This window comes from Oculina patagonica, chromosome 1 (assembly GCF_052425735.1).
Source record: "Oculina patagonica isolate OP01 chromosome 1, crgOcupat, whole genome shotgun sequence".
Taxonomy (NCBI): domain Eukaryota; kingdom Metazoa; phylum Cnidaria; class Anthozoa; order Scleractinia; family Oculinidae; genus Oculina; species Oculina patagonica.
The window spans coordinates 40,033,125-40,056,623 of NC_135758.1; the positions used below are offsets into that span (position 1 = coordinate 40,033,125).

At 40.4% G+C, this 23,499-nt stretch overlaps 2 protein-coding genes across 4 annotated transcripts in view; both read right to left on the reverse strand.

The window, feature by feature from the left end:
• Positions 1–23,499, reverse strand: part of LOC144630344 (properdin-like) — a 49,298-nt gene that overhangs the window by 23,538 nt on the left and 2,261 nt on the right. For 2 of the 3 annotated variants that reach the window (XM_078488719.1, XM_078488704.1), the window contains 2 exons: positions 22,707–22,895; positions 6–164 (listed from right to left, as the gene is read on the reverse strand). In XM_078488719.1, coding sequence (XP_078344845.1) covers positions 6–164; positions 22,707–22,895 — 348 coding nt within the window. Of the gene's footprint in view, positions 1–5; positions 165–17,017; positions 17,797–18,290; positions 18,471–18,966; positions 19,141–19,637; positions 19,797–22,706; positions 22,896–23,499 lie in introns of those variants that run through there. The other variant, XM_078488713.1, reaches the window with a different exon arrangement.
• LOC144643854 (coadhesin-like) lies at positions 2,599–16,868 on the reverse strand. Its single transcript, XM_078503274.1, has 13 exons — positions 16,793–16,868; positions 14,669–14,827; positions 14,356–14,529; positions 13,727–13,906; positions 11,322–11,480; positions 10,947–11,120; positions 10,284–10,463; positions 7,009–7,167; positions 6,696–6,869; positions 6,067–6,246; positions 3,572–3,730; positions 3,259–3,432; positions 2,599–2,804 (listed from the first exon to the last, which is right to left on the reverse strand). The coding sequence occupies exons 1-13, from the start codon at positions 16,866–16,868 to the stop codon at positions 2,599–2,601; spliced, it is 2,154 nt and encodes a 717-aa protein (XP_078359400.1).

Genomic DNA, 23,499 nt, shown 5'->3' on the forward strand with positions numbered 1-23,499 from the left:
CGTACTTGGACACGGGGCTGTCAAACAAGGCTTCCATTTTTCATTTCTTCCTCGGCAAGTTTTTTTTCCTTTCGAGATGCACATTCTTCTGCTGACTGTAACTGAAGGACCGCATGTTGCGTTGCATTTACTCCAGTCACTCCATTCACTCCAGTAACTTGTTTCTAATTGAAAGACAGATTTGATAAACAGTTAAGACATTAAGTGTAAGGGTATGAAAAGACTTTTCTTAAGGATCCTAAGCACATAATTAGGAAATTAACCTTTTTACTTTCAAACCTTAAGCCAATAATGTCGTATGAACTATTCATTTCCGTGGATGAAACCCTGGTGTCACGGTGTTATCATTCAAATGAAAGCTATCAAACAATGTATGTTTGTTTTTTATTTAATAAGAAATTTGGCTCTTGAAAGGGTTAAAGGAATTATGTCACGGGGATTTCGCGGATTTTTTGGTTTAAACTGTTCCAAAACTATTAGTAAGCAACTTAACTCATGAGAAACATTATCTTTGAACATCTAAAGGAAGATATAAATTTAATTTCCGCAGAGAAATCAAACCACAGCTATAAATATTGTTGTTTTGAAGACGCACGGAATTTTTTTTTTTTTCAAGTTGTACTCCATTTCCATCCCAGCCACCCACAGCCAAAGACGCTTGTTAAAACTTTCAGCGCTCTAATATAGTAATTGTTAATAACAATGGACCGTTATTTTCTAGATTTCCTACTACACAAATATATATTTTGGCTGTTCAAAAATCTGTTAAAATCCATGACAAAGCCCCTTCAAACAAGCAATTATCGCCGTCATTTGAGGCTTAATCATTCAGAGTACACGCAATAAGCAATCTAAACATACTGCTCTGCATACATGATACAAGACAGACAAACACGGTGATAACAATGGAACAATCCTGATTCCAACGTATTTAAGGCTAGCCAGCTATTTACGTCAACATTAAATGCAGTTCCTATCTATATACATGACTACTAACAATCCTATCTATACATGACTATTAGTAAGAAGAGGCCCCAACCTTAGATCCGCCACTGAGTATACTAAAATAGAGCTCTTTTTCACTCAACAGTGACTTTTTAGGTAAGCCCGGCATCACCTATTATGAAGTCTCACGCGATATTATTTTTCTTTATTACCCTTCGGTAATAAATCATCGATACATGATAAATGATTTTGTACAACCCTCAAAAAGTCTGATTTTGGCACCGCCACGTTTGGTCCAAAGTACGAAACAATGGCTTTTCTTGACTATCGCACTGCATCGACGGGCAAATGAAACTCTTCATTTATTACTGACCTGGAAGTTGACAGATGTTCAGGGGCGGATCCAGGGGGGGTGGATTGGGTGGCTAGCCACCCCCCTTGATCCACCAGAAAAATGAAAATAAGAAAATAAGAATAAGAAAATAAGGACAATGTCCATCCACCTCTCATAGTCAGGCGGTCGTTCAAAGTTAAGGACGGCCATTTTTCCATAATAGGAGATTTTCGACAGCCTGTTTTTCGAACTTCTGGCTTAATGTAACAAAACACGTGTGTATAATTTTGAAAAAATAGATTCCTTTTAGCTTTCAAGAATTGTTTTAGCCTTGCTAGAATGATTTTCGTCTTCATTTACGTCTTTTTTTAGCGAGTTTTCTTACCGTTTTTTCGCATCGAAGCAATTTCACAAGCAAGCAAAAGTTTCATACACCTTCGATAGAAAATGGTACTCCTTTCACATATCCACTGTTCGTAGGGATATTCTTTCTCTGAAACTTTTCACTTAGATGACTCCTACCCACCGCTCGCGGCACTGTTCGAGATGTTTAGAAAGGCCTTTTTTATACTTAAATGACAGTTTTTCATACCTCCCCCTTTCTTCCCTTTTTCTTTCTCTGTGATAACTCGTGAAATCCCTACGTGTTTTATATACTGCCAGCCTTAGAATGGCACCGCTTTCGGATTCGGAGTAGTGATTCCCCCTCGCCGGCTTTGGGGAGGGGGGGGGGTGAATGGGGGCTCGACTTTAGAGTAATATGAGTTATATGTCAAGATGGCTGGATTTAAGACACAGTTTTTTTCTGGCGTGCTAATAAACCAAAAAAAGGAGTACAATGCTCTACGACAATTTGGCAACTTAAAGAATGCCCTTTTCCTTGGGGGAATCTCCAGTATATTTTAAAATATTCCGCGAGTTCCTTCACTGAAAACAACTGCAAAACTGAGCCGGTGAACGGGCAACGGGTAATCCCGTGCGACGGCAAAATTGGCCCATCTTGGTGGTTGGGATAGCCACTCACAACGCGTAATCTTTTCATCTTGCTTGGTCACGAAGCCAGCCGCATAACAAAAACATGGACCTCCCCAGGGCGGCATATTTCACCCAGTCGATCAGTCCGGCAGGCAGGCAGTCAGTCAGTCAGTCAGTCAGTCAGTCAGTCAGTCAGTCAGTCAGTAGACCGAGAAGAGACTAACACTTATTTAATTTCACAATAAGTTATTTATTAACCTTGACATTAGTAATACCTTACAAATCTTTTAAAGTTATCTATTGAAAAACTCGAATTGGGGAGATTAGGTGTAACCTACATTCATTCAAATGTAGAAAAGTTCAAACAAACCTGGTTCGCATTTCCGTTCCCTGCAGTGTCTTTCTTCTTGTTTTTGTGTTTCATTACAGGGTCTGCCACCGTATTGAGGCTTGGGTGAGTCACACTTCCGTTCACGTGTCCTTACTCCAAGTCCACAAGTCAAGCTGCATGCTGACCAATGCCTGCTCCACTCACCCCAGCCCCCATGAACTAAAAAAATAAAACAAAGCGATGCTTTTAGATTTGAAATATTTAGAAGCCTCATAAGCATTGATGGACCATGGACGGTAACTGGAAGTTGAAGTACTTATTTTTGACGCACTTTCTCTTGCACCAGCCAGTTGGAAGTACTTTATAGCATTTACAACTTGCTATTTTGACGAAGAGTCGATAATACTCGCCGAAGATGAACATTTGACTATCGGTTGCCGTCCTACTCAAAACGTAAATTTTGACGTCAAAGCAGGCTCGATCTCTTTGTTGTATTAAAAGTTGTTCCCCAACAATATTGGTGTAGCTGCGATGGAATGCCAAAGACAGGCATGCCCAAAAGCATTACGAGCCACCTTCAGTTGGCAATTGTTGTGTGAAACATAGATTAAACTCGCCCTTGACTTAAAAAAGTTTAACGGGTAACATCACAATCTAAAAAATCTGAACTCACTTGGGCAGTGTTCCTTGTCCATGCAGGATCTTGCACTTTCCAGTTGTCCTTGGCAATCCTTTCCACCAAACTGCGGAGCAGGGTTAGTGCATGTCCTACTTCGCGTTTGACGACCCTTTTCACAGGTTACTGAACAACTAGTCCAGTTACCCCAGGGAGACCAGCCTCCATCGACTGTAAAAGTAGTAAAAAGACGCCCTTGAACATCCTGGCTCGTAACGCAGTAGCTTATTGGAAAGGAAAATCGCGTGACAAGAAGAGAAAGGGTGTGACTAAAAAGAAGAATCATCGTAACACAAGCTAAGCAACGTACTTGGACATGGGACTGTCGAACAAGGCTTCCATTTCTCATTTCTTCCTCGGCAAGTTTTCTTTCCTTTCGAGATGCACACTCTTCTGCTGACTGTAAATGAAGGTCCACATGTTGCGTTGCATTTACTCCAGTCACTCCATTCACTCCAGAAACTTGTTTCTAATTGAAAGACACATTTGATTAACAGTTAAGACATAAAGTGTAAGGGTATGAAAAGACTTTTCTTAAGGATCCTAAGCACATAATTAGGAAATTAACCTTTTTACTTTCAAACCTTAAGCCAATTAATGTCGTATGAACTATTCATTTCCGTGGATAAAAACCTTGGTGTCACGGTGTTATCATTCAAATGAAAGCTATCAAACAATGTTTGTTTGTTTTTTATTTAATAAGAAATTTGGCTCTTGAAAGGGTTAAAGGAATTATGTCACGGGGATTTCGCGGATTTTTTGGTTTAAACTGTTCCAAAATTATTGGTAAGCAACTTAACTCATGAGAAACATTATCTTTGAACATCTAAAGGAAGATAGAAATTTAATTTCCGCAGAGAAATCAAACCACAGCTATAAATATTGTTTTTTTGAAGACGCACGGAATTTTTTTTTTCAAGTTGTACTCTATTTCCATCCCAGCCACCCACAGCCAAAGACGCTTGTTAAAACTTTCAGCGCTCTAATATAGTAATTGTTAATAACAATGGACCGTTATTTTCTAGATTTCCTACTACACAAATATATATTTTGGCTGTTCAAAAATCTGTTAAAATCCATGACAAAGCCCCTTCAAACAAGCAATTATCGCCGTCATTTGAGGCTTAATCATTCAGAGTACACGCAATAAGCAATCTAAACATACTGCTCTGCATACATGATACAAGACAGACAAACACGGTGATAACAATGGAACAATCCTGATTCCAACGTATTTAAGGCTAGCCAGCTATTTACGTCAACATTAAATGCAGTTCCTATCTATATACATGACTACTAACAATCCTATCTATACATGACTATTAGTAAGAAGAGGCCCCAACCTTAGATCCGCCACTGAGTATACTAAAATAGAGCTCTTTTTCACTCAACAGTGACTTTTTAGGTAAGCCCGGCATCACCTATTATGAAGTCTCACGCGATATTATTTTTCTTTATTACCCTTCGGTAATAAATCATCGATACATGATAAATGATTTTGTACAACCCTCAAAAAGTCTGATTTTGGCACCGCCACGTTTGGTCCAAAGTACGAAACAATGGCTTTTCTTGACTATCGCACTGCATCGACGGGCAAATGAAACTCTTCATTTATTACTGACCTGGAAGTTGACAGATGTTACTACCGTCGTAGCTAACTTTAACACTGTGTTTAACACTGATGTTTTTAGCGTAAGCCCTTTCATAGGTGCTTGACTCCCGGGGAGGTTGATTTTAAAAAAGTTATACGAGAAGACTTCTCCCCGAGACAAAAAGGCAACCCGTTTCATACACCTTCGATAGAAAATGGTACTCCTTTCATATATCCACTGTTCGTAGGGATATTCTTTCTCTGAAACTTTTCACTTGGATGACTCCTACCCACCGCTCGCGGCACTGTTCGAGATGTTTAGAAAGGCCTTTTTTATACTTAAATGACAGTTTTTCATACCTCCCCCTTTCTTCCCTTTTTCTTTCTCTGTGATAACTCGTGAAATCCCTACGTGTTTTATATACTTCCAGCCTTAGAATGGCACCGCTTTCGGATTCGGGGTAGTGATTCCCCCTCGCTGGCTTGGGGGGGGGGGGGGGGGCGGTGGTTAATGGGGGCTCGACTTTAGAGTAATATGAGTTATATGTCAAGATGGCTGGATTTAAGACACAGTTTTTTCTGGCGTGCTTATAAATCAAAAAAGGAGTACAATGCTCTACGACAATTTGGCAACTTAAAGAATGTCCTTTTCCCTGGGGGAATCTCCAGTATATTTTAAAATATTCCGCGAGTTCCTTCACTGAAAACAACTGCAAAACTGAGCCGGTGAACGGGCAACGGGTAATCCCGTGCGACGGCAAAATTGGCCCATCTTGGTGGTTGGGATAGCCACTCACAACGCGTAATCTTTTCATCTTACTTGGTCACGAAGCCAGCCGCATAACAAAAACATGGACCTCCCCAAGGCGGCATATTTCACCCAGTCGATCAGTCCGGCAGGCAGGCAGTCAGTCAGTCAGTCAGTCAGTCCGTCAGTCAGTCAGTCAGTCAGTCAGTCAGTCAGTCAGTCAGTCAGTCAGTCGGTCAGTCAGTCAGTCAATCAGTCAGTCAGTCAGTCAGTCAGTCAGTCAGTCAGTCAGTCAGTCAGTAGACCGAGAAGAGACTAACACTTATGTAATTTCACAATAAGTTATTTATTAACCTTGACATTAGTAATACCTTACAAATCTTTTAAAGTTATCTATTGAAAAACTCGAATTGGGGAGATTAGGTGTAACCTACATTCATTCAAATGTAGAAAAGTTCAAACAAACCTGGTTCGCATTTCCGTTCCCTGCAGTGTCTTTCTTCTTGTTTTTGTGTTTCATTACAGGGTCTGCCACCGTATTGAGGCTTGGGTGAGTCACACTTCCGTTCACGTGTCCTTACTCCAAGTCCACAAGTCAAGCTGCATGCTGACCAATGCCTGCTCCACTCACCCCAGCCCCCATGAACTAAAAAAATAAAACAAAGCGATGCTTTTAGATTTGAAATATTTAGAAGCCTCATAAGCATTGATGGACCATGGACGGTAACTGGAAGTTGAAGTACTTATTTTTGACGCACTTTCTCTTGCACCAGCCAGTTGGAAGTACTTTATAGCATTTACAACTTGATATTTTGACGAAGAGTCGATAATACTCGCCGAAGATGAACATTTGACTATCGGTTGCCGTCCTACTCAAAACGTAAATTTTGACGTCAAAGCAGGCTCGATCTCTTTGTTGTATTAAAAGTTGTTCCCCAACAATATTGGTGTAGCTGCGATGGAATGCCAAAGACAGGCATGTTCAAAAGCATTACGAGCCACCTTGGCAATTGTTGTGTGAAACATAGATTAAACTCGCCCTTGACTTAAAAAAGTTTAACGGGTAACATCACAATCTAAAAAATCTGAACTCACTTGGGCAGTGTTCCTTGTCCATGCAGGATCTTGCACTTTCCAGCGGTCCTTGGCAATCCTTTCCACCAAACTGCGGAGCAGGGTTAGTGCATGTCCTACTTCGCGTTTGACGACCCTTTTCACAGGTTACTGAACAACTAGTCCAGTTACCCCAGGGAGACCAGCCTCCATCGACTGTAAAAGTAGTAAAAAGACGCCCTTGAACATCCTGGCTCGTAACGCAGTAGCTTATAGGAAAGGAAAATCGCGTGACAAGAAGAGAAAGGGTGTGACTAAAAAGAAGAATCATCGTAACACAAGCTAAGCAACGTACTTGGACATGGGACTGTCGAACAAGGCTTCCATTTCTCATTTCTTCCTCGGCAAGTTTTCTTTCCTTTCGAGATGCACACTCTTCTGTTGACTGTAAATGAAGGCCCACATGTTGCGTTGCATTTACTCCAGTCACTCCATTCACTCCAGAAACTTGTTTCTAATTGAAAGACACATTTGATTAACAGTTAAGACATAAAGTGTAAGGGTATGAAAAGACTTTTCTTAAGGATCCTAAGCACATAATTAGGAAATTAACCTTTTTACTTTCAAACCTTAAGCCAATTAATGTCGTATGAACTATTCATTTCCGTGGATAAAAACCTTGGTGTCACGGTGTTATCATTCAAATGAAAGCTATCAAACAATGTTTGTTTGTTTTTTATTTAATAAGAAATTTGGCTCTTGAAAGGGTTAAAGGAATTATGTCACGGGGATTTCGCGGATTTTTTGGTTTAAACTGTTCCAAAATTATTGGTAAGCAACTTAACTCATGAGAAACATTATCTTTGAACATCTAAAGGAAGATAGAAATTTAATTTCCGCAGAGAAATCAAACCACAGCTATAAATATTGTTTTTTTGAAGACGCACGGAATTTTTTTTTCAAGTTGTACTCCATTTCCATCCCAGCCACCCACAGCCAAAGACGCTTGTTAAAACTTTCAGCGCGCTAATATAGTAATTGTTAATAACAATGGACCGTTATTTTCTAGATTTCCTACGACACAAATATATATTTTGGCTGTTCAAAAATCTGTTAAAATCCATGACAAAGCCCCTTCAAACAAGCAATTATCGCCGTCGTTTGAGGCTTAGTCATTCAGAGTACACGCAATAAGCAATCTAAACATACTGCTCTGCACACATGATACAAGACAGAAAAACACGGTGATAACAATGGAACAATCCTGATTCCAACGTATTTAAGGCTAGCCAGCTATTTACGTCAACATTAAATGCAGTTCCTATCTATATACATGACTACTAACAATCCTATCTATACATGACTATTAGTAAGAAGAGGCCCCAACCTTAGATCCGCCACTGAGTATACTAAAATAGAGCTCTTTTTCACTCAACAGTGACTTTTTAGGTAAGCCCGGCATCACCTATTATGAAGTCTCACGCGATATTATTTTTCTTTATTACCCTTCGGTAATAAATCATCGATACATGATAAATGATTTTGTACAACCCTCAAAAAGTCTGATTTTGGCACCGCCACGTTTGGTCCAAAGTACGAAACAATGGCTTTTCTTGACTATCGCACTGCATCGACGGGCAAATGAAACTCTTCATTTATTACTGACCTGGAAGTTGACAGATGTTCAGGGGCGGATCCAGGGGGGGTGGATTGGGTGGCTAGCCACCCCCCTTGATCCACCAGAAAAATGAAAATAAGAAAATAAGAATAAGAAAATAAGGACAATGTCCATCCACCTCTCATAGTCAGGCGGTCGTTCAAAGTTAAGGACGGCCATTTTTCCATAATAGGAGATTTTCGACAGCCTGTTTTTCGAACTTCTGGCTTAATGTAACAAAACACGTGTGTATAATTTTGAAAAAATAGATTCCTTTTAGCTTTCAAGAATTGTTTTAGCCTTGCTAGAATGATTTTCGTCTTCATTTACGTCTTTTTTTAGCGAGTTTTCTTACCGTTTTTTCGCATCGAAGCAATTTCACAAGCAAGCAAAGTCGCCAAAGTTGTCCCAAGGCAACGTTGCCAAGAGCTAAAAATTTCTACGCACGTGGGTGAGCAAAACAACCAAATCTGTTCTTTCCCGTAAGTTCGTGGCCTGTCAAATTTCAATCACTGTTCATTTCATAACTGAAAACTATACTTTTTCTCCGAAATATAACTCAAGGTAAGTTGAGGAAAGAATATTTTGCCAAATTATCAAGGAAAAACAGTGTTTTAATAAATTAATTGACAGCTGTATAAAGTTGCTCAGAATCGCGGAAATCACGTCTTAGAGGCTTCAACTTTTCAAAATTTTCTGCGGGGGGCATGCCCCCAGGCCCCCCTAGGGGGATGGAGCCTATGGCTCCATGAAATATGGTCCTCAGACCCAAAATAATTTGCGCTCCCATTTTCAAAAAAACTGCCTAAAAGCCTGAAGCCCCCTCTCTCATAAACAAATTGGGGCTTAAACAATATAGTAAACAAAAATATTGGTAAACAGCCACACCCCTTTGAAAAATCCTGGATCCGCCCCTGATGTTACTACCGTCGTAGCTAACTTTAACACTGTGTTTAACACTGATGTTTTTAGCGTTAGCCCTTTCGTAGGTGCTTGTTGATTTTAAAAAAGTTATACGAGGAGACTTCTCCCCGAGACAAAAAGGCAACCCGTTTCATACACCTTCGATAGAAAATGGTACTCCTTTCACATATCCACTGTTCGTAGGGATATTCTTTCCCTGAAACTTTTCACTTAGATGACTCCTACCCACCGCTCGCGGCACTGTTCGAGATGTTTAGAAAGGCCTTTTTTATACTTAAATGACAGTTTTTCATACCTCCCCCTTTCTTCCCTTTTTCTTTCTCTGTGATAACTCGTGAAATCCCTACGTGTTTTATATACTGCCAGCCTTAGAATGGCACCGCTTTCGGATTCGGAGTAGTGATTCCCCCTCGCCGGCTTTGGGGAGGGGGGGGGGGTGAATGGGGGCTCGACTTTAGAGTAATATGAGTTATATGTCAAGATGGCTGGATTTAAGACACAGTTTTTTTCTGGCGTGCTAATAAACCAAAAAAAGGAGTACAATGCTCTACGACAATTTGGCAACTTAAAGAATGCCCTTTTCCTTGGGGGAATCTCCAGTATATTTTAAAATATTCCGCGAGTTCCTTCACTGAAAACAACTGCAAAACTGAGCCGGTGAACGGGCAACGGGTAATCCCGTGCGACGGCAAAATTGGCCCATCTTGGTGGTTGGGATAGCCACTCACAACGCGTAATCTTTTCATCTTGCTTGGTCACGAAGCCAGCCGCATAACAAAAACATGGACCTCCCCAGGGCGGCATATTTCACCCAGTCGATCAGTCCGGCAGGCAGGCAGTCAGTCAGTCAGTCAGTCAGTCAGTCAGTCAGTCAGTCAGTCAGTAGACCGAGAAGAGACTAACACTTATGTAATTTCACAATAAGTTATTTATTAACCTTGACATTAGTAATACCTTACAAATCTTTTAAAGTTATCTATTGAAAAACTCGAATTGGGGAGATTAGGTGTAACCTACATTCATTCAAATGTAGAAAAGTTCAAACAAACCTGGTTCGCATTTCCGTTCCCTGCAGTGTCTTTCTTCTTGTTTTTGTGTTTCATTACAGGGTCTGCCACCGTATTGAGGCTTGGGTGAGTCACACTTCCGTTCACGTGTCCTTACTCCAAGTCCACAAGTCAAGCTGCATGCTGACCAATGCCTGCTCCACTCACCCCAGCCCCCATGAACTAAAAAAATAAAACAAAGCGATACTTTTAGATTTGAAATATTTAGAAGCCTCATAAGCATTGATGGACCATGGACGGTAACTGGAAGTTGAAGTACTTATTTTTGACGCACTTTCTCTTGCACCAGCCAGTTGGAAGTACTTTTAAGTACCAACTGGTAAAAAATAGTTTTAATTTTATAGCATTTACAACTTGCTATTTTGACGAAGAGTCGATAATACTCGCCGAAGATGAACATTTGACTATCGGTTGCCGTCCTACTCAAAACGTAAATTTTGACGTCAAAGCAGGCTCGATCTCTTTGTTGTATTAAAAGTTGTTCCCCAACAATATTGGTGTAGCTGCGATGGAATGCCAAAGACAGGCATGCCCAAAAGCATTACGAGCCACCTTGGCAATTGTTGTGTGAAACATAGATTAAACTCGCCCTTGACTTAAAAAAGTTTAACGGGTAACATCACAATATAAAAAATCTGAACTCACTTGGGCAGTGTTCCTTGTCCATGCAGGATCTTGCACTTTCCAGTTGTCCTTGGCAATCCTTTCCACCAAACTGCGGAGCAGGGTTAGTGCATGTCCTACTTCGCGTTTGACGACCCTTTTCACAGGTTACTGAACAACTAGTCCAGTTACCCCAGGGAGACCAGCCTCCATCGACTGTAAAAGTAGTAAAGGAAAGACGCCCTTGAACATCCTGGCTCGTAACGCAGTAGCTTATTGGAAAGGAAAATCGCGTGACAAGTAAGAGAAAGGGTGTGACTGTGGGGGGTTTGGGGGGGGGGTGGGGGGGGGGGGGGGGGGGGGGGGGGAAAAAGAAGAAAAAAGAAGAATCATCGTAACACAAGCTAAGCAACGTACTTGGACATGGGACTGTCGAACAAGGCTTCCATTTCTCATTTCTTCCTCGGCAAGTTTTCTTTCCTTTCGAGATGCACACTCTTCTGCTGACTGTAAATGAAGGCCCACATGTTGCGTTGCATTTACTCCAGTCACTCCATTCACTCCAGAAACTTGTGTCTAATTGAAAGACACATTTGATTAACAGTTAAGACATAAAGTGTAAGGGTATGAAAAGACTTTTCTTAAGGATCCTAAGCACATAATTAGGAAATTAACCTTTTTACTTTCAAACCTTAAGCCAATTAATGTCGTATGAACTATTCATTTGCGTGGATAAAAACCTTGGTGTTCACGGTGTTATCATTCAAATGAAAGCTATCAAACAATGTTTGTTTGTTTTTTATTTAATAAGAAATTTGGCTCTTGAAAGGGTTAAAGGAATTATGTCACGGGGATTTCGCGGATTTTTTGGTTTAAACTGTTCCAAAATTATTGGTAAGCAACTTAACTCATGAGAAACATTATCTTTGAACATCTAAAGGATGATAGAAATTTAATTTCCGCAGAGAAATCAAACCACAGCTATAAATATTGTTTTTTTGAAGACGCACGGAATTTTTTTTTTCAAGTTGTACTCTATTTCCATCCCAGCCACCCACAGCCAAAGACGCTTGTTAAAACTTTCAGCGCTCTAATATAGTAATTGTTAATAACAATGGACCGTTATTTTCTAGATTTCCTACGACACAAATATATATTTTGGCTGTTCAAAAATCTGTTAAAATCCATGACAAAGCCCCTTCAAACAAGCAATTATCGCCGTCGTTTGAGGCTTAATCATTCAGAGTACACGCAATAAGCAATCTAAACATACTGCTCTGCACACATGATACAAGACAGACAAACACGGTGATAACAATGGAACAATCCTGATTCCAACGTATTTAAGGCTAGCCAGCTATTTACGTCAACATTAAATGCAGTTCCTATCTATATACATGACTACTAACAATCCTATCTATACATGACTATTAGTAAGAAGAGGCCCCAACCTTAGATCCGCCACTGAGTATACTAAAATAGAGCTCTTTTTCACTCAACAGTGACTTTTTAGGTAAGCCCGGCATCACCTATTATGAAGTCTCACGCGATATTATTTTTCTTTATTACCCTTCGGTAATAAATCATCGATACATGATAAATGATTTTGTACAACCCTCAAAAAGTCTGATTTTGGCACCGCCACGTTTGGTCCAAAGTACGAAACAATGGCTTTTCTTGACTTTCGCACTGCATCGACGGGCAAATAAAACTCTTCATTTATTACTGACCTGGAAGTTGACAGATGTTACTACCGTCGTAGCTAACTTTAACACTGTGTTTAACACTGATGTTTTTAGCGTTAGCCCTTTCGTAGGTGCTTGACTCCCGGGGAGGTTGATTTTAAAAAAGTTATACGAGGAGACTTCTCCCCGAGACAAAAAGGCAACCCGTTTTATACCCCTTCGATAGAAAATGGTACTCCTTTCACATATCCACTGTTCGTAGGGATATTCTTTCTCTGAAACTTTTCACTTAGATGACTCCTACCAACCGCTCGCGGCACTGTTCGAGATGTTTAGAAAGGCCTTTTTTATACTTAAATGACAGTTTTTCATACCTCCCCCTTTCTTCCCTTTTTCTTTCTCTGTGATAACTCGTGAAATCCCTACGTGTTTTATATACTGCCAGCCTTAGAATTGCACCGCTTTCGGATTGGGGGTAGTGATTCCCCCTCGCTGGCTTTGGGGGGGGGGGGGGGGGGGGGGGCGGTGGTTAATGGGGGCTCGACTTTAGAGTAATATGAGTTATATGTCAAGATGGCTGGATTTAAGACACAGTTTTTTCTGGCGTGCTTATAAATCAAAAAAAGGAGTACAATGCCCTACGACAATTTGGCAACCTTAAAGAATGTCCTTTTCCTTGGGGGAATCTCCAGTATATTTTAAAATATTCCGCGAGTTCCTTCACTGAAAACAACTGCAAAACTGAGCCGGTGAACGGGCAACGGGTAATCCCGTGCGACGGCAAAATTGGCCCATCTTGGTGGTTGGGATAGCCACTCACAACGCGTAATCTTTTCATCTTACTTGGTCACAAAGCCAGCCGCATAACAAAAACATGGACCTCCCCAGGGCGGCATATTTCACCCAGTCGATCAGTCCGGCAGGCAGGCAGGCAGTCAGTCAGTCAGTCAGTCAGTCAGTCAGTCAGTCAGTAGACCGAGAAGAGACTAACACTTATGTAATTTCACAATAAGTTATTTATTAACCTTGACATTAGTAATACCTTACAAATCTTTTAAAGTTATCTATTGAAAAACTCGAATTGGGGAGATTAGGTGTAACCTACATTCATTCAAATGTAGAAAAGTTCAAACAAACCTGGTTCGCATTTCCGTTCCCTGCAGTGTCTTTCTTCTTGTTTTTGTGTTTCATTACAGGGTCTGCCACCGTATTGAGGCTTGGGTGAGTCACACTTCCGTTCACGTGTCCTTACTCCAAGTCCACAAGTCAAGCTGCATGCTGACCAATGCCTGCTCCACTCACCCCAGCCCCCATGAACTAAAAAAATAAAACAAAGCGATACTTTTAGATTTGAAATATTTAGAAGCCTCATAAGCATTGATGGACCATGGACGGTAACTGGAAGTTGAAGTACTTATTTTTGACGCACTTTCTCTTGCACCAGCCAGTTGGAAGTACTTTATAGCATTTACAACTTGCTATTTTGACGAAGAGTCGATAATACTCGCCGAAGATGAACATTTGACTATCGGTTGCCGTCCTACTCAAAACGTAAATTTTGACGTCAAAGCAGGCTCGATCTCTTTGTTGTATTAAAAGTTGTTCCCCAACAATATTGGTGTAGCTGCGATGGAATGCCAAAGACAGGCATGCCCAAAAGCATTACGAGCCACCTTGGCAATTGTTGTGTGAAACATAGATTAAACTCGCCCTTGACTTAAAAAAGTTTAACGGGTAACATCACAATATAAAAAATCTGAACTCACTTGGGCAGTGTTCCTTGTCCATGCAGGATCTTGCACTTTCCAGTTGTCCTTGGCAATCCTTTCCACCAAACTGCGGAGCAGGGTTAGTGCATGTCCTACTTCGCGTTTGACGACCCTTTTCACAGGTTACTGAACAACTAGTCCAGTTACCCCAGGGAGACCAGCCTCCATCGACTGTAAAAGTAGTAAAAAGACGCCCTTGAACATCCTGGCTCGTAACGCAGTAGCTTATTGGAAAGGAAAATCGCGTGACAAGAAGAGAAAGGGTGTGACTAAAAAGAAGAATCATCGTAACACAAGCTAAGCAACGTACTTGGACATGGGACTGTCGAACAAGGCTTCCATTTCTCATTTCTTCCTCGGCAAGTTTTCTTTCCTTTCGAGATGCACACTCTTCTGCTGACTGTAAATGAAGGCCCACATGTTGCGTTGCATTTACTCCAGTCACTCCATTCACTCCAGAAACTTGTGTCTAATTGAAAGACACATTTGATTAACAGTTAAGACATAAAGTGTAAGGGTATGAAAAGACTTTTCTTAAGGATCCTAAGCACATAATTAGGAAATTAACCTTTTTACTTTCAAACCTTAAGCCAATTAATGTCGTATGAACTATTCATTTGCGTGGATAAAAACCTTGGTGTCCTTGGTGTCACGGTGTTATCATTCAAATGAAAGCTATCAAACAATGTTTGTTTGTTTTTTATTTAATAAGAAATTTGGCTCTTGAAAGGGTTAAAGGAATTATGTCACGGGGATTTCGCGGATTTTTTGGTTTAAACTGTTCCAAAATTATTGGTAAGCAACTTAACTCATGAGAAACATTATCTTTGAACATCTAAAGGATGATAGAAATTTAATTTCCGCAGAGAAATCAAACCACAGCTATAAATATTGTTTTTTTGAAGACGCACGGAATTTTTTTTTCAAGTTGTACTCCATTTCCATCCCAGCCACCCACAGGCAAAGACGCTTGTTAAAACTTTCAGCGCTCTAATATAGTAATTGTTAATAACAATGGACCGTTATTTTCTAGATTTCCTACGACAAAAATATATATTTTGGCTGTTCAAAAATCTGTTAAAATCCATGACAAAGCCCCTTCAAACAAGCAATTATCGCCGTCGTTTGAGGCTTAATCATTCAGAGTACACGCAATAAGAAATCTAAACATACTGCTCTGCACACATGATACAAGACAGACAAACACGGTGATAACAATGGAACAATCCTGATTCCAACGTATTTAAGGCTAGCCAGCTATTTACGTCAACATTAAATGCAGTTCCTATCTATATACATGACTACTAACAATCCTATCTATACATGACTATTAGTAAGAAGAGGCCCCAACCTTAGATCCGCCACTGAGTATACTAAAATAGAGCTCTTTTTCACTCAACAGTGACTTTTTAGGTAAGCCCGGCATCACCTATTATGAAGTCTCACGCGATATTATTTTTCTTTATTACCCTTCGGTAATAAATCATCGATACATGATAAATGATTTTGTACAACCCTCAAAAAGTCTGATTTTGGCACCGCCACGTTTGGTCCAAAGTACGAAACAATGGCTTTTCTTGACTATCGCACTGCATCGACGGGCAAATGAAACTCTTCATTTATTACTGACCTGGAAGTTGACAGATGTTACTACCGTCGTAGCTAACTTTAACACTGTGTTTAACACTGATGTTTTTAGCGTTAGCCCTTTCGTAGGTGCTTGACTCCCGGGGAGGTTGATTTTAAAAAAGTTATACGAGGAGACTTCTCCCCGAGACAAAAAGGCAACCCGTTTCATACACCTTCGATAGAAAATGGTACTCCTTTCACATATCCACTGTTCGTAGGGATATTCTTTCTCTGAAACTTTTCACTTGGATGACTCCTACCCACCGCTCGCGGCACTGTTCGAGATGTTTAGAAAGGCCTTTTTTATACTTAAATGACAGTTTTTCATACCTCCCCCTTTCTTCTCTTTTTCTTTCTCTGTGATAACTCGTGAAATCCCTACGTTTTCCAGCCTTAGAATGGCACCGCTTTCGGATTCGGGGTAGTGATTCCCCCTCGCCGGCTTTGGGGGGGGGGGGGGGGGGGGGGGGGGGGGGGGGGGGGTGGGGGGGGGGGGGGGGGGGGGGGGGGGGGGTTAATGGGGGCTCGACTTCAGAGTAATATGAGTTATATGTCAAGATGGCTGGATTTAAGACACAGTTTTTTTCTGGCGTGCTAATAAACCAAAAAAAGGAGTACAATGCTCTACGACAATTTGGCAACTTAAAGAATGTCCTTTTCCTTGGGGGAATCTCCAGTATATTTTAAAATATTCCGCGAGTTCCTTTACTGAAAACAACTGCAAAACTGAGCCGGGGAACGGGCAACGGGTAATCCCGTGCGACGGCAAAATTGGCCCATCTTGGTGGTTGGGATAGCCACTCACAACGCGTAATCTTTTCATCTTGCTTGGTCACAAAGCCAGCCGCATAACAAAAACATGGACCTCCCCAGGGCGGCATATTTCACCCAGTCGATCAGTCCGGCAGGCAGGCAGGCAGTCAGTCAGTCAGTCAGTCAGTCAGTCATTGTGTCAGTCAGTCAGTCAGTCAGTCAGTCAGTCAGTCAGTCAGTCAGTCAGTCAGTCAGTAGACCGAGAAGAGACTAACACTTATGTAATTTCACAATAAGTTATTTATTAACCTTGACATAAGTAATACCTTACAAATCTTTTAAAGTTATCTATTGAAAAACTTGAATTGGGGAGATTGCTGCCGTCTTAACCTTGCTTACAGTTGATTCAACGCACACATATTTCTATTTCTATTCTATTGTGAAGCACCCATTAAACTAAATCCTATACCTGACGCTTCTGAAAGTAAAGTACTTTTCCCTCACTTACTCTCTTTGTCCACAAATCAGTCTTTAGTTTTAAATGCTTTGTAGACTAGGAGGCCAATTAAGCTTAGTCTTTTAAGAGACGATTGATTAAATGGTAAAGATATACAGAGAAGATATTAGAAATTTATTGCCTACGATCCGAGGCCTTCATGATCCGAGGCATTCATGATGGCGGCTTCTAGCCGCCATCTTGGATTTCAGCATTAGGGAATAGCTTCAGGTACTACTAAAAAGCATGCAGATCAATGGCAGGAGGACTAACCTACACAACTCCCCAGACAGTAAATGAACTATTACTACAACTTGGTGAAGGAAGAAAAAAATTCAAAATATTAAGCAGAGAATTGCTTAAGGCTCCCTTGAGTCTTAGTCACGTAAAGATGACATATATTCCTCGTTTTCTCGTTCAGTAGTCCTCATCATCGCTCCAGGCTCTTTGTCCACTGTAGCCCTCCCATCCACCAGACTCACCAGACCCAGATCCCGACGCGCCAGATCCCGATCCCTCGCCTGTTTCCCAGCCTTCCCCGGAGCCGGAGCCTGAAAACTCTGTCAGAAGAGGGATAAAGAAACTTAAACTAAGCAACTTAAAATAGTGGAAAAACAGGATCAAATCACCAACAAACCAACGACAACTTGATAAAACAAGAGCAGCAATGTCAGGTTAAATAAGAAATATGGAGTGGCAGATTTTCGGCTCGGTAACGTTTGGTGCACGGGAAATGTAGGAAAATTGTACAAGACATTAAATGTTATTATATAACAGTAGAGAAAGTTAAACCACACACATAAAAAACAACACTTTCGACAAAAAACACACTGACAAACAAACAAAACAAAAAAAGGTCAGGCAATTACAGATAAATAAAAATAAACTTACGAGTCAGCGGGTATTAATTTGCTTGAAAAAACTCCAAAAAATCCTGCGAGCCATATGCTTCCATGTATGTAATGACATGTTAATTAAACAAAACAATGAAGCAGGCTAGTTAAGCTTTAGCTGTAACCTAGATTCATGCAAATGAGGAAAAGTTCAAACAAACCTGGTTCGCATTTTCGTTCCCTGCAGTGTCTAACTTCTCGTTTTTGTGTTTCATTACAGGGTCTGCCACCGTACTGAGGTTTGGGCGAGTCACATTGCCGCTCACGTGTCCTTACTCCAAGTCCACAAGTCAAGCTGCACGCTGACCAATGCCTGCTCCACTCTCCCCAGCCCCCATGAACTAAAAAAAATAAATCAAAGCGATGCTTTTAGATTTGAAATATTTAGAAGCTTAATAAGCATTGACGGATCATGGACATTAACTGGAAGTTGAAGTACTTATTTTTTTGACGCACTTTCTCTTGCACCAGCCAGTTGGAAGTACTTTTAAGTACTTCCAACTGGCTGGTAAAAAATAGCATTTATAACCTGATATTTCGGCCAAAAAAAGCATTTACAACCTGATATTTTGACGAAGAGTCGATAATACGCGCCGAAGATGAACATTTGACTATCGGTTGCCGTCTTTCTCATAACATAAATTTTGACGTCAAAGCAAGCTCGATCTCTTTGTTGTATTAAAAGTTGTTTACCAACAATATTGGTGTAGTTGCGATACCCTATATTGGTGTAGCTGCGATATACATTGGCAATTGTTGTGCGAAACAACGACTCGCCCTTGACTTAAACTGAAGATTTTTAAACGCGAAACATCACAATAAAAAATCTGAACTCACTTGGGCAGTGTTCATTGTCCATGCAGGATCTTGCACTTTCCAGTTGTCCTTGACAATCCTTTCCACCAAACTGCGGAGCAGGGTTAGTGCATGTCCTAGTTCGCGTTTGACGGCCTTTTTCACAGGTTACTGAACAACTAGTCCAGTTTCCCCAGGGAGACCAGCCTCCATCGACTGAAAAAGAAGGAAAGGAAAAGTATGAAGACGCCCGTGAACATCCTGGGTCGTCATACAATACCTTATTGGAAAGGAAAATACCGTAAAATTCCGGTTATAAGCCCTGGGCTTATATAACTTCTTAAGGGATTTTGGGTGGGCTTATAAACGGAGGGGCTTATATACTTATATCCGGGGGAGGGGGGTGGCTTATAAACGGAATAAAAAAAACGTTTCGAAATGAACCATGACCACGGCAGTGTTGATCAAAATACGTTTTTAAGCTAAAATCACACAATAAGGCAACAATTAGCCCTATAGCCCTGTTCAGTACTGTCAGCCGGCAGAGGGGGGCTTATAAAACCGGATGTGCTTTTTTTTGTTTCCAGTTGATGGGCCTATAACCAGGGGGGCTTATAATTGGGAGGGGGGGGGGGGGGATTAAAACCGGAATTTTACGGACATCAAAGGTAAAGAATAAAGAATCATCGTGACACAAGCAAACCAGGACGTACTTGGACATGGGGTCGTCAAACAAGGCTTCCATTTTTCATTTCTTCCTCGGCAAGGTTTTTTTCCTTTCGAGATGCACATTCTTCTGCTTACTGTAACTGAAGGGCCGCATGTTGCATTGCATTTACTCCAGTCACTCCATTCACTCCAGTAACTTGTTTCTAATTAAAAGACAGATTTGATAAACAGTTAAGACATTAAGTGTAAGGGTATGAAAAGACTTTTCTTAAGGATCCTAAGCACATAATTAGGAAATTAACCTTTTTACTTTCAAACCTTAAGCCAATAATGTCGTATGAACTATTCATTTCCGTGGATGAAACCCTGGTGTCACGGTGTTATCATTCAAATGAAAGCTATCAAACAATGTATGTTTGTTTTTTATTTAATAAGAAATTTGGCTCTTGAAAGGGTTAAAGGAATTATGTCACGGGGATTTCGCGGATTTTTTGGTTTAAACTGTTCCAAAATTATTGGTAAGCAACTTAACTCATGAGAAACATTATCTTTGAACATCTAAAGGGAGATAGAAATTTAATTTCCGCAGAGAAATCAAACCACAGCTATAAATATTGTTTTTTTGAAGACGCACGGAATTTTTTTTTTCAAGTTGTACTCCATTTCCATCCCAGCCACCCACAGCCAAAGACGAGGGTGCTAATGGGGGTACCCAATTGTCAGTTAACTACTAATTTTAAGGCCAATTGTCAGTTAACTGCAATTTTTTTGGCCAATTGTCAGTTAACTACTAATTTAAGTTTTCTATTAACTTTCCTTTTCTTACAGCGAAAATTGTTGCGTCATAACCTCAATTTTCTTTGCTTCAGCACGTCAGTGATAAAAAATAAAAAGACAGGCATGCACGACTCTCACGCACGTGTACTAGCCATTTTCATAGTTTCGATCTCACGAGTATATCTTTGAAAGACCTACCCCCTTTTGTACAATATTATGGGAAGGTTCTTTAAATATTTTCCTGTGCAATGGTTGTTGTTTGGTACTGCGTTACAAAAGGAAAGATTTAAGTTTTGGTTGCAGGGCCTACTTCTTGTTTTCAAAATTAACCTCCGCGAGAGTTTTTAAGAATAGGCTTTCTGGGTAACCTCTCTGGATAAAATGTGATTGGAAGTGCTTGATTTTTTTCCAATCTCGTTCCCAGGGCTTTTCTCTTGGTCGAATTTTCTCATCAAACTTTGTTTGAGAGGAATTCGTTTTAAACTGTCTCAGGCGTCCCCATTGATAAAACCTTTCCTAACTTCTGGTGGGGGACACAAGGAGTGATAAGTGTACTGAAACCTTTCAGTGGGCTTGTAATGAGTGCGTATTTCAAGCATTCAAGTGCCCGCGGCAGTTCCGTGTGTTTGTAGGTAACAACTTTAAGTCAAATGCACCGAGTCCAAACTTTTCTGCTTGCCGTTTGACTGATTTCCATGAAGGCGATCAAATATTTACAAGCTATGTCCATTGAATTGTGCTTTGCCATGTCAAGCCGTACGCGACCTATGTTTTCGTTTGAATGTTGATCCTTCGTCATCATCTCGATCAACTTAGAAAAACCTTAACCACGCCCCACTTGACGCCATCACGGAGATCAACATGTGCCTGGTACATGGACCCTGGTACCTCTCGCATTATTTTAATATCAGTTAATATGTCACCTGGTCACGAAGCGGGCAGGTAAATGCCACGAAATAGCTTTGCTGTTAGGAAAAAACCTGTTGCTTTTATTAGCAACAACAATCGTATTCAGTATAATTAATAGAATGTCACTTAACTGTTAACGTTTCATTTGTCAGTTAACTACTAATGTTTTGGCAAAATATCAGTTAACTACTATTTTTTTGGCCAAATGTCAGTTAACTGTTAACCCCATTAGCACCCTCAAAGACGCTTGTTAAAAGTTTCAGCGCTCTAATATAGTAATTGTTAATAAAGATGGACCGTTATTTTCTAGATTTCCTACGACACAAATATATATTTTGGCTGTTCAAAAATCTGTTAAAATCCATGACAAAGCCCCTTCAAACAAGCAATTATCGCCGTCGTTCGAGGCTTAGTCATTCAGAGTAAACGCAATAAGCAATCTAAAAGGGGAGACAACGACTTCGAATAACTTCGCTAAATGACGTCGGAATGGCTTCGAATTCGGCACAAGACACAAGTGAGCGACACATTTGAGGTAGGTAAACTTTAGTTCAAAATAGATAGTAATTCACCCGATTTTAGAGAATCCGTGATTTTCCCATACATTTCTCTATATACACAAGCTGTCGCATACACCACGTATGTAGAGTCGGCCGCCCGAAGGGCTCTCAAAAACACATCAAAATGACGACTTTTGATATTGGGAAGCCTGTGTAACAATGGAACAATCCTGATTCCAACGTATTTAAGGCTAGCCAGCTATTTACGTCAATATTAAATGCAATTCCTATCTATGTACATGACTACTAACAAACGAAATTGGCGAACAGCTCGAACTATGAGCCCGAGTATTAAATGCCGTTGTAAAATTTGGGTTACATTGATCAAACATACACAACTGAAATACTATTCGGACTTCAAGCTTGTGCGCCGCCTGATACGAAAACCAAAAAACCCAGAGGAAAAAATGGGAACGTATTCTCCAACCAAATGCAGGCGCGCCAACCTCTGGAGGTTAAAGGTAAAGTACAAAGATAACAATAGTGTGAGAAAATAAAATGAAAGTTGAAAATTTTGATAGCTGAGATGAGCACATAACAACCATCGGCCCTTATATACGTTACAACAATAGAGCCAATTAACGCCAAAACGGATCACATGCATTCATACCAACAGGAAACTATTTTAAGCACTGTCACTTACAGTTTAGTTCCGTTCATAAAAGCACCCTTAAAGCTTTTGTTTCTCATTGTCCAATCAGAAAACTGCACGAGTACTTGCGCCGCGTGCGCTTTAAACTGAATTGTCACGTGATATGGATACGTCATTGCTACTAAGCAACATTTTGTTAAAATATTTGCTTTAGTCCCATTGCGTTTCCCAGCTTTTATTATAAACAACGGTGATAAAGCTATGGTAAATTATACCTACTACTGAGGTTCTACATGGTTCGCAGCGTGTTCTGTCCTTTCTTCTGACACTCCAACCTGCACCTCCCTGGCTCTCTGAACAACAGTCGACTTTTTGTAGCTTTTGTTTTATCTTTGACTTGCATTCTCCTGTCTTTGTGTTGATCTTTTTATAACAAAATCCTTCTCCAGCATTTCGTTTCGCTTCTACAACAAAGTCAAGTTGACAATTCAAATTAATTTTCACAGATTTATTATGAACATTATAGATTAATTAATTAAGTTAACATCACACATCACATCGGTGTGGAGGCGGGGATACACCATGCTTTCGTTTAGCCTTCTGATAATACCCTTATACCCATACAGTTAGGCAAGCATTTGTCTATATTCTGATTTATAATTAAGTGCTTATCCAACAAGCGCACTGGTTTAAACAGCCTGCCAGGTTTCCTGAATAATCTTGGCCCACTGAGTTTGCTTTTATTTGGTGTAATATACATGAAAAAGAGCAAAAGTGTTTGTTGCAAAGGTTTGGTTTTACTGAAAACGCAACTTAAGTTTGACTTAAAAAAGCAAGAGAACAGAAATACTAACAATATAATTTGTGACCTAAAGCCAAATTGATTAACCGCGCCATTTTGTTGTTGGTTGTTGATTGTTGTTGCAATTTTCGATTCCTTTGATGACTTTGTTGAACACGAAACGGTCCTTAAACAAAGTCTGGAAGTTTGGAGTTTGAACACAGCAGGGCCTGCCAGCATGTAGCAGAAACTGGCCGGAAAGAATATATGACTCTTGTTTTCCGTTA